The sequence below is a fragment of the Arachis duranensis genome, chromosome 5, assembly GCF_000817695.3.
Source record: "Arachis duranensis cultivar V14167 chromosome 5, aradu.V14167.gnm2.J7QH, whole genome shotgun sequence".
In the NCBI taxonomy this organism is placed as follows: domain Eukaryota; kingdom Viridiplantae; phylum Streptophyta; class Magnoliopsida; order Fabales; family Fabaceae; genus Arachis; species Arachis duranensis.
In genome coordinates this window covers 950,273-962,648 of record NC_029776.3, presented here as the reverse complement: position 1 = coordinate 962,648, position 12,376 = coordinate 950,273, and the positions used below count along the sequence as shown (strand labels likewise).

At 34.3% G+C, this 12,376-nt stretch overlaps 1 protein-coding gene across 1 annotated transcript; it reads left to right on the top strand.

Annotated features, from left to right (window-relative positions):
- Window positions 1-1,831: 1,831 nt before the first annotated feature.
- On the top strand, window positions 1,832-4,446 carry LOC107487204 (transcription factor MYC2). The gene has a single exon (XM_016107813.3). It carries the CDS (start codon window positions 2,006-2,008, stop codon window positions 4,019-4,021), a length of 2,016 nt encoding a protein of 671 aa, XP_015963299.1. The 5' UTR covers window positions 1,832-2,005; the 3' UTR covers window positions 4,022-4,446.
- Window positions 4,447-12,376: the final 7,930 nt, after the last annotated feature.

Sequence of the window (12,376 nt, the reverse complement as noted above, 5' to 3'; positions counted from 1 at the left end):
AGCTAATTAAAATAAAAAAATGTAAACTAAATTTTATATCAATAAATTATAACTTATATATTTTAAAAAGATCAATTTTATATATTATTTATCTATTAATAAATTATAAATTTTTTATTTATGTCCTATATTAAAATTATATATAAAAATAAATATAAAATTTTAAATAATTAAAATCATTAATATATATAATTATATTATATATATATTCGAGTTCATTCACAAGCTAATGAACTGAGTTTATCTAGATTCAAATTCGACTAATTTAATTTATGAACTCAATTTCAGTCTCAAGTTTAACTAATCAACTCACAAATTTAACTTATCAAACTATTGATAACTCGAGTTTGAGTTCGCTTGTGAGCTGACTCACTTCTAACTCTAAAACTAATTTATGAATTAAGCATATATTTAACAAATAAATTATTACTTGTAATTGATATTATAATAGTATTTGCAATTGAGCTATAGATTAATATTATTAATATGTTGAAAATGGTTTTTACCCCGAAATTGTTTAAGATGAAGTGTCATTCTCTCATTTATCATTGTTCCTTTGAAATAATGCTTGAAATGATTAATGCTTCCCTTCTTTATTATTTATTTATTTGCTTACTTAATTCGTTTGTTTCTATTATTAATCACTTAGGATTTCAATCGCACTATTTTAGATATTAATTAAATTAGTATGAACAAATCTATAATTATTGTCGTAAATTTATACTTATGATCAATATTTTGGAAAATAGAATATTCAGAAAAAAATATTTTTAGTAATAAAATTCATAAATAATTAAATAATTCTTACTTGAAATATTTTGGATCTTACTATCTACTATTTTATTCGTTTGTATGCAACTTTTAATCTTCATTTTGAGTACAAATTATTTTTACTCAAACTAACACGAGTAAACAAACATTCGATCGATGAGATTATTACACATATAAAAGTATCTATAATATGCACATTACTGATTAATTGGTAGAGAAAATTATAATAAAAATAAGCCGGTTGAGTCGATATATATGATTCTGTAAATCTTATATAACAAGTTAATAAATTTTATCTTTAAATATTAAATTTAATGAATATTATATAATATTTGTAGTAAAATAAACTTTTTCAAGTAAAAATGATAAATTTAAGCATGATAAAATATGCTTTAATTTTGGACAAATTTTAAACCGGATCGAATCTATAATGATTGTCATCTATCAATAAAAAAAAAGCTCCATGTATTATTTCTTATTGTTAAGAAATTTTAACTTATATAATTAGCACAATCATTTTAATTTAATAAATTATAAATTTCATTCTATTCAATATATGACACAAATGATTAAACTAATAACTAAAATTATTGTCTACAAATTTACATTCTTATTTTAGTAAATCTTGGAAACACACTAAAAAGTTTAAATCATATTTCGTTGTTTTCTTTCATCGGTTAAAAATAATGTCTAATTTTAAAGTGTTTAAGTAATTAGAAAAAATACTTACACTGCAGCAAGTAGATAAAAGAATTATTCTTTGTAATCCGAAGAAGTAGTTTGCAAAGTTAGATAATTAAGTGAGACTAAGCAGGCGATTAAGAAAATAGAAATGAAGGGTCGAAAAGAGTAAGGTACATGATAAACCAAAAACAATAGATAACATGGTAAGGAGTAAGATTGCAAGAGGGCGAGGCCGAATCCGATCCTGCGGGTAAATCGGCCCGCGAGTAGCAAGGACAGTTGCACCCCATTTCCTGGAAGCCTAGTTACTCTTTACTCACTCACTCACTCGCTCTCAAATTCAACCCAAATGCACTCCAAATAAATCCCGAACCCAAATGCATCCCCCACCATTCTCAAATTCAGACACATACTCGGGCTGTCCTTCTCTCTCTCTCTATCTCTATCTCTATCTCTCGCATCTTCACTCACACTGCAACCTTCTCCCCTTCTCTATCTTCAATAATCCAAACAAAGATAATAAATACAGAATTTGCTGAATGGGCAGAGAATGAACCTCTGGACAGACGACAACTCCTCCGTTATGGAGGCCTTCATGACCTCCTCCGACCTCTCTTCCCTCTGGCCTCCGCCACCTCCTCCCCCTCAATCCGCCTCCTCTGCCGCCGTATTTAATCAGGATACCCTCCAGCAGCGCCTCCAGGCTCTCATCGAAGGGGCTAGGGAGAGCTGGACATATGCTATTTTCTGGCAGTCTTCCTATGACTACCCCTCCTCCGCCTCCACCGCCGTCCTCGGCTGGGGCGACGGCTATTACAAGGGCGATGAAGACAAGGGAAAGGCCAAATCCACCAAAACCACCACCCCCGCCGAGCAGGATCACCGTAAAAAGGTCCTCCGCGAGCTCAATTCCCTGATTTCCGGCTCCGCTGCCGCCCCCTCCGACGATGTCGAAGAGGAAGTCACCGACACCGAGTGGTTCTTCCTAGTCTCCATGACGCAGTCCTTTGTAAGCGGGACGGGGCTCCCCGGCCAAGCTTTCTACCACTCGAGCCCGGTCTGGCTCACAGGCCCGGACAGACTCGCCGGTTCGTCGTGCGAGCGGGCCAGACAAGGCCAGGTATTCGGGCTCCAAACCCTGGTTTGCATACCTTCCTCAAACGGGGTGGTTGAGCTTGGCTCCACGGAGATGATCTTCCAAAATCCCGATCTGATGAACAAGGTTAGGATTCTCTTCAATTTCAATAGCAACAGCATCGACGTGGGCTCATCGTGGCCGTTAACCGGCAGCACAACTACCACAGCCGCCGATCAAGGTGAGAACGATCCTTCTTCATTATGGCTTAACGACTCTGAAATTAGGGATTCTGTTACCACCGTTACTACCGTCACAACGACCACTCCTGCCTCGGTTATTTCCGTTAACCCTGGTTCGAGCGCCTTGGCAGAAACCCCAAGCTCCGTTCACTTGCCGAATAATAACAACAACACGCACGCTGGTGGCGCGTCTCAATCGCAGAACCGGAGCTTCTTCTCAAGGGAGTTGAACTTTTCGGAGTTTGGATTTGACGGTAGTAACGCCGTCAAAACGGGGAACGGTCAGCATCACTCGCTCAAGCCGGAATCTGGTGAGATTCTGAGCTTCGGCGAGAGCAAGAGGAGCTCGTATGGCGGAGGTGGAGGCGGAGGCGGAGGAGGTGGAAACGCGAACTTCTTCTCCGGCCAGTCGCAGTTCGTTGCCGCAGCCGAGGACAACAACGGGAAAAAGAGGAAGTCACCGAATTCGAGAGGAAGCAACAACGACGACGGCATGCTCTCTTTCACATCCGGTGTGATTCTTCCGCCGTCGAACATGAAATCCAGTGGCGGAGGCGGTGATTCCGACCACTCAGACCTGGAGGCCTCGGTGGTGAAGGAGAACGAAAGCAGCAGAGTGGTGGAGCCGGAGAAGCGGCCAAGAAAAAGAGGGCGGAAGCCGGCGAATGGCAGAGAGGAACCGTTGAACCACGTGGAAGCGGAGAGGCAGAGAAGGGAGAAGCTCAACCAGCGATTCTACGCCCTCCGTGCCGTAGTTCCAAACGTTTCAAAGATGGACAAAGCTTCACTCCTTGGCGACGCCATTTCCTACATCACAGAGCTCAAATCAAAGCTTCAAACCCTCGAATCAGACAAAGATGGCTTAGAGAAGCAGCTTGATTCACTGAAGAAGGATCTTGATAATGTCAAAAAGGAAGCTTCTTCAGCTCCTCCTCCTCTTCCAGACAAGGAACTAAGGATGTCCTCCAACAACCTTGTAGGTGGTGGGAAGCTTATTGATTTGGATATAGACGTGAAGATAATTGGCTGGGATGCAATGATAAGAATCCAATGCAGCAAGAAGAACCACCCTGCCGCGAGATTGATGGCAGCCCTGATGGAGCTGGACTTGGACGTCCACCACGCCAGCGTGTCTGTGGTGAATGATTTGATGATACAACAGGCAACAGTGAAGATGGGTAGCCGGTTTTACACGCAGGAGCAGCTCCGGTCGGCGCTAACATCCAAAGTTGGTGGTGATGTACGGTAGATTTTCTCCACAAAATGTGAGGAATCATCATGTGTTTGGTGGTGCTCCTGAATGTGTGTGATGTCATTCACTTGCTCCTGGTCTTTGTGGTGGGCTCTGGGATATTTTAAGGCCTTCCCGGTAGCAATCTCTGTATGATATAAGTTCTACTTCTTTTGTAACTCTTTTGGGGTTTCTTCTTTCGTAGCTTAGTATCTGAGTTTTGAGGTAGTTTGATTTGGGAAGCTGGATGTATCACTAGAACTAGCTAGCTAGGGACGAGGACACTTTTTTTTAAATCAAATCTGTGGGCAACAATAGGTGTAGCGTTGATGAAGTAATTAGTTAAGAAATAGGATATTTTTGTGTTCATATATTGTCTATCTAGATTACATTATGTATATATGCTTTTAATAAAGTGAACCTCATAAAATTTCTGAGTTGTATTGTGGTTTTGTTACTATTATTGTTCTTCTGCAGCTTGCTTATCAGTTCTGTGATTCATTGCTGGTTTTATTGTGCACTATGCAACCTTTTTGAACACTACTATGGCTCAACCAATCATCATCAGAAAAAACCTTGCTGCAGGTGTTTTTGCTTCGTTTTGGCTTCCTTTGAACTACACGAGAAAATTTTGGTCTTTTGTGATGAGTTGATCTTGACGTTGGGAACCTCAAGTTTTTGCCTTCTTGAGTTGATGGCTTTTTTTTTAGCCATGTGAAAAATGCATGTGTCAGCAGAAAATCTGTATATATATACGCTTAGTAGTGGTGAAAATGGTTTAAATAATGTGTTATGTGCTGGTTAACTGTTATTACTTTGATCTAGAGTAAACGCTTGAAGCAACACATACCAACTTTATTCTATACACCTTGCTTATATTTTGCACAAGGTAAAGTCAATTTCCTGTTAGGGTACTGTGCTAATTCTGACAATGAACAATGTCTACCGACATGCATGTTATTGTTAGGATTAAGGGTGAAAAAAGGGTGTTCTTTGGAATCCTAACTTTAGTCCAAAGTTGGTTGTGTACGAGCCACTGGCAGTTTCACCGTTAGAGTTTAGAAAAGGACCCAAAAGGGTGCTTCTTTCTCTTTCAGCTTGGGGTGAAATTATAACATTGAATTGGAGGCTGGCTTTCATGGGTTTCCTAATTCCTATCTGTTTCTGTAATTTTAAATGGTCATAATAAATGTTTTACCATTAGATGCATTTCCAATCCTATCTGTTTCTGTTAATTACTAGTACTATTTTAAATTGTCATAAATATGACACCCTTGTTTGGCTTTTAGCAAGGGTATGTACATATATGGACAAAGAATTAAATTCATTTATTGTTTGGATTTGGTTCTTATAGCATTCATAAGTTTTTTACTGAATTTGCAAATGGTTTTAAACAGCTTTCCTAGTAAATCATGTGGATACACATAGTATTAGTGGTGAGCTGTAAAATCAACTTTTGTGAAGCTGCTTTGCTTAATGTTGTGGCAAAGGCAGAGGGTGTTACTATTTAAACACTAAGTTATGTTTGGAGTGGGAGGATGGTGCATGGCCACAATAATAATAATGGAAGGTGTAGCCTTACAGCTGTGAGAAAAAATCAGACGCAGCATGCATGACCCAATACTGAGTGATTCAGTGATCCATCTGGACACGGAATGAATGAAATTATCAATTCATGTACGTTGACTTGTATCATCAAAATTGTGCAGTTAGAGGAGCTTGGCTGCTTGCCTCCGGTACTGTTATAAAATACAGTGCAATTAAATATCTTTTAAATATTATTTTTTATTTAGTTTTTAGAAAAAAAGAAAAATTAAAAATAAATATTTTTTATTTTTTATTAATTTATATGTAAAAATAAATATTTAAATTAATTAAATAATAATAAATCTTTAAAAAGACTTGCTAAAAGTTGAAAGTTAAAGGATAATTATTTTAATTTGATTAACTATGGTTTGACTAATTTACTAATTTTTTTAATTATTTTTTATTTTAATTAGTTTGCTTGATAATTAATTTTTATCTTAAATCGAATTGGTTTGGGGATGGTTTTTTATTAACTTGGATAATTTAATTGATTTGGTTTGATTCTCAAAATCATAATAAAGAGTCTACGAAGAATATACTAATTAATTATTGTATGTTGATACGTATTTAGTATTTATGAAAAATGTTATTATAGTATCTGTTTCGGAGTTTACCTTAAACCGGATGATTAGGCTCGAATGAAAGGCCTAAACGTTGGAGAATAGTGGTTTTCGACTTGTTCACATCTTGGGAGCCGCCGTCCGAGTTGTACGAATGCGTTTGAATAGGTGGCGGGTGATACCTGCAAGATACTCTGATGCCTAAGTCAACAAGGTGTTAAGCAGGTTTAGAATACTGGAACTTAAAGGTACCTAAGTGTGTCAGGGTATTTATATGAGATGAGCCAATAACCACGTTGAAGTTGTTCCACTTCTGATGGTGGATAACTGTCCCTTTATCTTAGTATTGTTGAGATCTCCTCTCTAGAAGTGGGTGAGAGATTCTGGGAGGTAGTTACTTACTTAGTTAGGTATGAGCTGCCTGTTTCAAGCCATTCCGACCTCTTAGAAGAGGAAGCTTTTCAGTATGACAGATTTTTCTGTAGACATCCACTAGGAAAACTCGTAGAGGAGTATAAGTGTAATATCTTATAGGCTTCTCGGATCCGACTTCTTCCTTTCTCTTGGACTCCCTTTCCTTCTCTTTTGGCTGGTGAGGGTGCCCTAGTCACCAACTTGGTTCTCGTAACCTGGCGTTTTTCTTCATATTAATGTACTTTTCAGCTCGTTCTTGTACGTCGCTCAAAGTCGTCGAGTGTCTCTTTGAGATGGACTTAGAGAAGGGGCCTTCTCGGAGTCCATTGACAAGTCCCATTATTACTGCCTCAGTAGACAGGTCTTGGATCTCTAAGCATGCTTTGTTGAACCTTTCCATGTAGTCTCTCGGGGGATCTCCAACCTCCTGTTTTATTCCGAGTAGACTAGGGGCATACTTGAGCTTATCTTTCTGAATTGAAAATCGCGTAAGAAACTTATGCAAGAGATCGTCAAAGCTGGTGACAACCTAGGGGGAAGGCTATCAAACCACTTCATGACCGCCTTCGTTAAGGTCGTCCGGAAGGCCTTGCAGCGATTAGCATCCGATGCGTCGGCCAAGTACATCCAACTTTTGAATTTACTGAGGTGATGCTTCGAGTCAGTTGTCTCGTCATACAGGTTCATATAAGGGGTTTTTGATGTTTCGGGGAACTTTAACCCTCATGATATCCTCCGTGAACGGGTCTTCTTCCCCTAATGGGATATCCTTCCAATCTGCGCGAGAATCTTTGTTTCGGAGATTGGACTCCAACTTCGAGAGCTTTTCTTCAAGCTCTTTTCGTCGTTCAATTTCTTTCCTTAGATTTCTTTCCGCTTCACGTTGTCATTCCAGCTCTTGATCTAATTGCTCGAGTCGACCTTGGTGGCCATGTAGTAACCCCATGAGATCGATAGAATGAGATTGTCCCTCCCTTTTGGGCTGGTGAACCTCAGAGGAGATTCTCTTCGATCCCTGAGCACCTGAGGGGATTTCACCACACGGTCCCTCCATTCTTGGTAGAGGTATTATTGCTTGGTTATTATTGACCGCGTCCTGATGCTCTTGATCGGACTCAGATGCAGTGTGTCCGTCTTCATGTTGGTCGTTCGCCGTTGTGCGTTGATTTCCGGGTCCTTGGCAACGGTTAAAATGTTATGGGGTTTACCTGAAACCAGATGATTGGGCTCGAATGAAAGGCCCAAACGTTGGTGGAGAGTGGTCTCCGATTTGTCCACGTCTGGGAGCCGCCGTCCGAGTTGTACGAATGCGTTTGAATAGGTGGGGATGGTACTTGCAAGACATTTCGATGCCTAAGTCAGCAAGTTGTTAAGCAGGTTTAGAGTATTGGAATTTAAAAGTACCTGAGTGTGTTATAGTATTTATAGGAGATGAGCTAATAACTACCGTTGAAGTTGTTCCACTTCTAATGGTGGATAACCGTCCTTTTATTTTAGGGTTGTTGAGATCTCCCTTCTAGAAGTGGATGGGAGATTCTGGGAAGCAATTACTCACTTAAGTATGAGCTTCCTGTTTCGAGCTATTCTAACCTCTTAGAAGAGATCGGATGCGTGGACGAAGCCATTCTCTTTGATACGGCCTTTTAACTTTATTGGGTCTGGCGTATATTTCGGGTATGGGTATAAAGAATATCATAACAAAATTTAATTATTTTGTTACGATGTTTTATATTATTTCTATTAGATTTGATTATTTTTATAGATAATTATTTTGTATAAGACATATATATATGAAATAAAATATATAAATAGGAACCTACAGTTTTTTCTGAAAGAAAAATGTGAGTTTGATCTTGATGTTTCAAACAGAAGTAAAACGAAAAAAACGAGGGGTCCTTATTGACTTAAGAGTGAACAAATTGTACTAAGGTATCAATTTTTTAATCCATCACTATAGTCTATCTGGAACATATAGTGATTAATTAACTGATTATGATTAATTATTTTCATAACCATGATAGGCAGCCAAAGGAATACGATTGGATTATATACCAAATTCAAATGTGTGCAGATAACTTAAAAGAGTAGTGATGTCCCCACACAGAACAATATAAATAAATTATATATTAGAATTTAAGAAGGAAAAGAACTATATAGTAAAGTAGCAACGAATAGAATTTAGATACGCGTAGTTATCATCACTAGGGAGATGATTGATCATTGATCCCAATCCCTCTTCAGTAAAATATTAACAACATGTTTATCCCACGATTCTTGATCTGTAAATTAATGATTATTGTGATTTGTGAAGATTATTTATTATCGAGATAAGTTAAATTAATAAAATTCCATGCTGATGCAAATGATCGCTTGTACATTTAGAAAAATTTGGGAGCGCTTCATTTTTCTTTCCTGATTGAGACATAAAAAATTTATATGATTTGTGTACCTTATTTATTTATATCCAAGCTTCGCATATTTTAATGCATGTTTATGTTTATTTGGATGTGGTCCATTTCTCGTTTTCTTCCATATTTGTAAGAAGAACCTTAGACCTGTATTGTGTATATACAAAACATAGGATTATGGTTATTAAGTCAAATTTTTCTTTAACAAAAGTCTTACTTACCCAGCAAACAATTATAGCGAGGTACACGAGTTAATAGTCCTCCCCAAGTAGTATTTATATATAAACAATGTTATATAATCAGTATAATTTATTATTTTTGGTCAACTAACTAGCAATTAGCCAGTCTAAAAATATAGTATTAATCTGTTGAACAAAAGATATTGAATTATTTAACTAAAAGTATTAATATATATATATATATATTTCTGGCCTTGAGTTTTTTCATTGAAGATATTAAAATTTCTAAAAATGAAGACTTTAAATATATATAATATTTTCTTGAACGAAATGCATTTTCAAAAATATAAAAACAGTTGGATATATAGGAATTGATCCTAAATTAAAGAAGTGGACCACAAAGAAGATGCTGCCATAAGCAGCGCACTTAATTAAATTCTTGGAGGAGTGTAAAATAGTCACTAATCTTTGTGGAATTTAGATACTTTAAAATTTGAATTTTATTTTAGAGAGTAAAATGTAATTTTTTTATTTTTAAATAATTTTTTTATATTTATTCTTGGTCTTACTTATAAAATTAATTGTGAGAGATCACACTTTATTCTCTAAAATAAAATTCAAACTTTAGAGAATCTAAATCCATTTTTATGATTTGTAGTCATCAATAATCATTAATAATATTTTTAATAATACAAAATTTCATCAAATAATATAAAATTATTCATTTTTTATTAATTACATAATGATCAGAATTTAATAAAATTATTGACTCTAAACTTTTCTAAATCATTGCCTTTAAGCCTTTAAGGCTTTAACAACAACCAAAGAAAATCCACATCGACATGATTTTTTATTTTTATGATTTTTTTTATAAGGGAATAGTGACATCCAACAAGACGACAAGAAAAAAATATATAATCTTTATTATTATTATTTTCTTATTCTTATAATGAATAACCTTCCAAGGGCCCGATAATGACCCATTATTGAAAGTGATTAATATCTGTTTTTGTCGTACACAGTTAAGCAATTGTCTTTTTCTGAAATCGCCAAATTAAGAACACATGTTTGCAGTTGCAAATAAAGATTTTTCAGATCTAAACTATATCCATAAACAATTAGACTTATTATATATAGAACTATCCATCTTGAAGATCAACCTAGTCTCGTTTATATGTAAACCCAATTGGGCTGTTTTTTGTCATTAAAATAAAGAAAAAAAATAAAATAGAACATACTACAATCATACAATTCTCTTAGATCTAATTTTAAACTAACCAATGGCGATTCACGATTCTAATAAAAAATAATGAAATTAAAAGAATGTATGCGATCATCTAGTCAAAATGAAACAATTTTATAAAGCAAAAATGTTTAATAAAAAATAATAAAAAATAACAATAATTTATCTCATTAGATATTTATTAATTGTTATTAAAACTAATAAATATTAAATAAAATAAGTTTGAATTTTTTTTGTCTTTATAATGTTACCGTTTATAAAGATAATAAAAGAAGGTGGAATTAAAAACTTATTTGAAGTGATATATAATTGAAGTAATTTCGTATAGTACTTATATATATTGTCATTTTAATTACCTAAGTCAATGACTGTGACAAAAAGTTGTCAGGTTAATAGCATTTGGAAACATGAGATGTTACTAAATACAAGATCATAATCGGATTTCATTTTTATTTTAAGGAAGTGATTTCAAACAAAATCAATTATGACCATTTCAATCTCTAAAGATTTTGTAATATTGTCCTAAACAGTTTACCAGACAAATCGCTGTTAATTTGTTTGGTTGTTTATCCAGGTTCATGCATTAACAAGGACATATTCTAATGAGTACTATGATTCTAACGATAAAATATTCTCAGAAAATTCCAATTGTTGTCTAAATTAGATGCTTGAGCAGAAAGTGAGATATAGTTGCTTAATGCTTAATTGCTTATGGTCAAACTAAAGGTACCCGGGGTTATGAAAAGTTGAAAACTATTGTAATATAATTGTATAGATCTCAAATAAATCATTTGACCATTTTGCATAGAAAAATATTTATTTATTTATTTATTTTTGTCTGGAAAATGGAAATATTATATGTTTACTTCAAAGTTCACATGATATCGTTTACTTATAGGGGGGTGTGAAAAACTCTCCTTATTTGATTATGCATTTTCTTCGGTATTGTTTCACCACATTGTTAGGGGCCGGATAATAATAATAATAATAATAATAATAATAATAATAATAATAATTATCAACGCTTTAAAATTAAAGTAAAATTTTTTATATTGGTGATCGTTGATAAATCAATTTTATTTACATACTAAAATTAAATGCTATTTATTCTTCAATATGTGGATTATTTGTCAAATTTAATAGTAGAACAATATTGAAACCACTTAAATTTTTTTTAAAACTGAAATAAGACGTTTGAAAATTTTTTGGACTGAGGTAAAATATTTAAAATATTAAAAACTAAATTAAGATTCGAACTAAATGTTAGAGATCAAAATAATACTTTACCCTTTAAATAATTAGAGGAGTAAAACAGGTGTTATATTGATTGAGATGAATTCATACTTAAAAATATTAATAGAAGAGTCAATGAGCTTCATGCTGCTTAAGAGATCAATTGATATTTTACGTCTATCTCAAAGATATGATTTTTTATATTATGAAAATAATACAATAAAAGTGTAAATAAATAATTTTTTTATGGAAAATAAATAAATTTTTATTATGTAAATAAATAGAAGTTTTTTTTATTATGTAAATAAAGTTTTTATTATGAAAATAATTCTCAACGTGGCTCACCTTGAGAATTGAAATAAATAAAAAAGGAAAAAGACAGAATTATATATGTTTTTATGGGATCTCATTGGATTAAATTAATTAGGTTTTTTTTTTTTGTGACTAAATTAATTAGGGTTTAGTCGAATAGTAATAATTTAAAGAAAAAAGTTTTTTTTTTTTTCCAGACAAATGTCTCTTTTTTCTTTCTGCTGTAAGTTTTTGTTAGTTGATACAACGGGCTACAGCCCAAAATATATTTATTTATTTATTTGAAACGATACACAATGTTTCTGGTAAAAAATAGATTGGGCTCAATAGTTTTAATATCCAGCTGATCGATCTTTAGCTCACGAGTAAAATGGGCTGAACTTTCTAATACTTATGTTATCAACCGATACTATGACAAAAATAAAAAAAAATATAAT

Coding starts and splice junctions, on each gene's coding strand:
- LOC107487204 (XM_016107813.3), top strand. CDS start 2,006: ATGAACCTCTGGACAGACGACAACTCCTCCGTTATGGAGGCCTTCATG.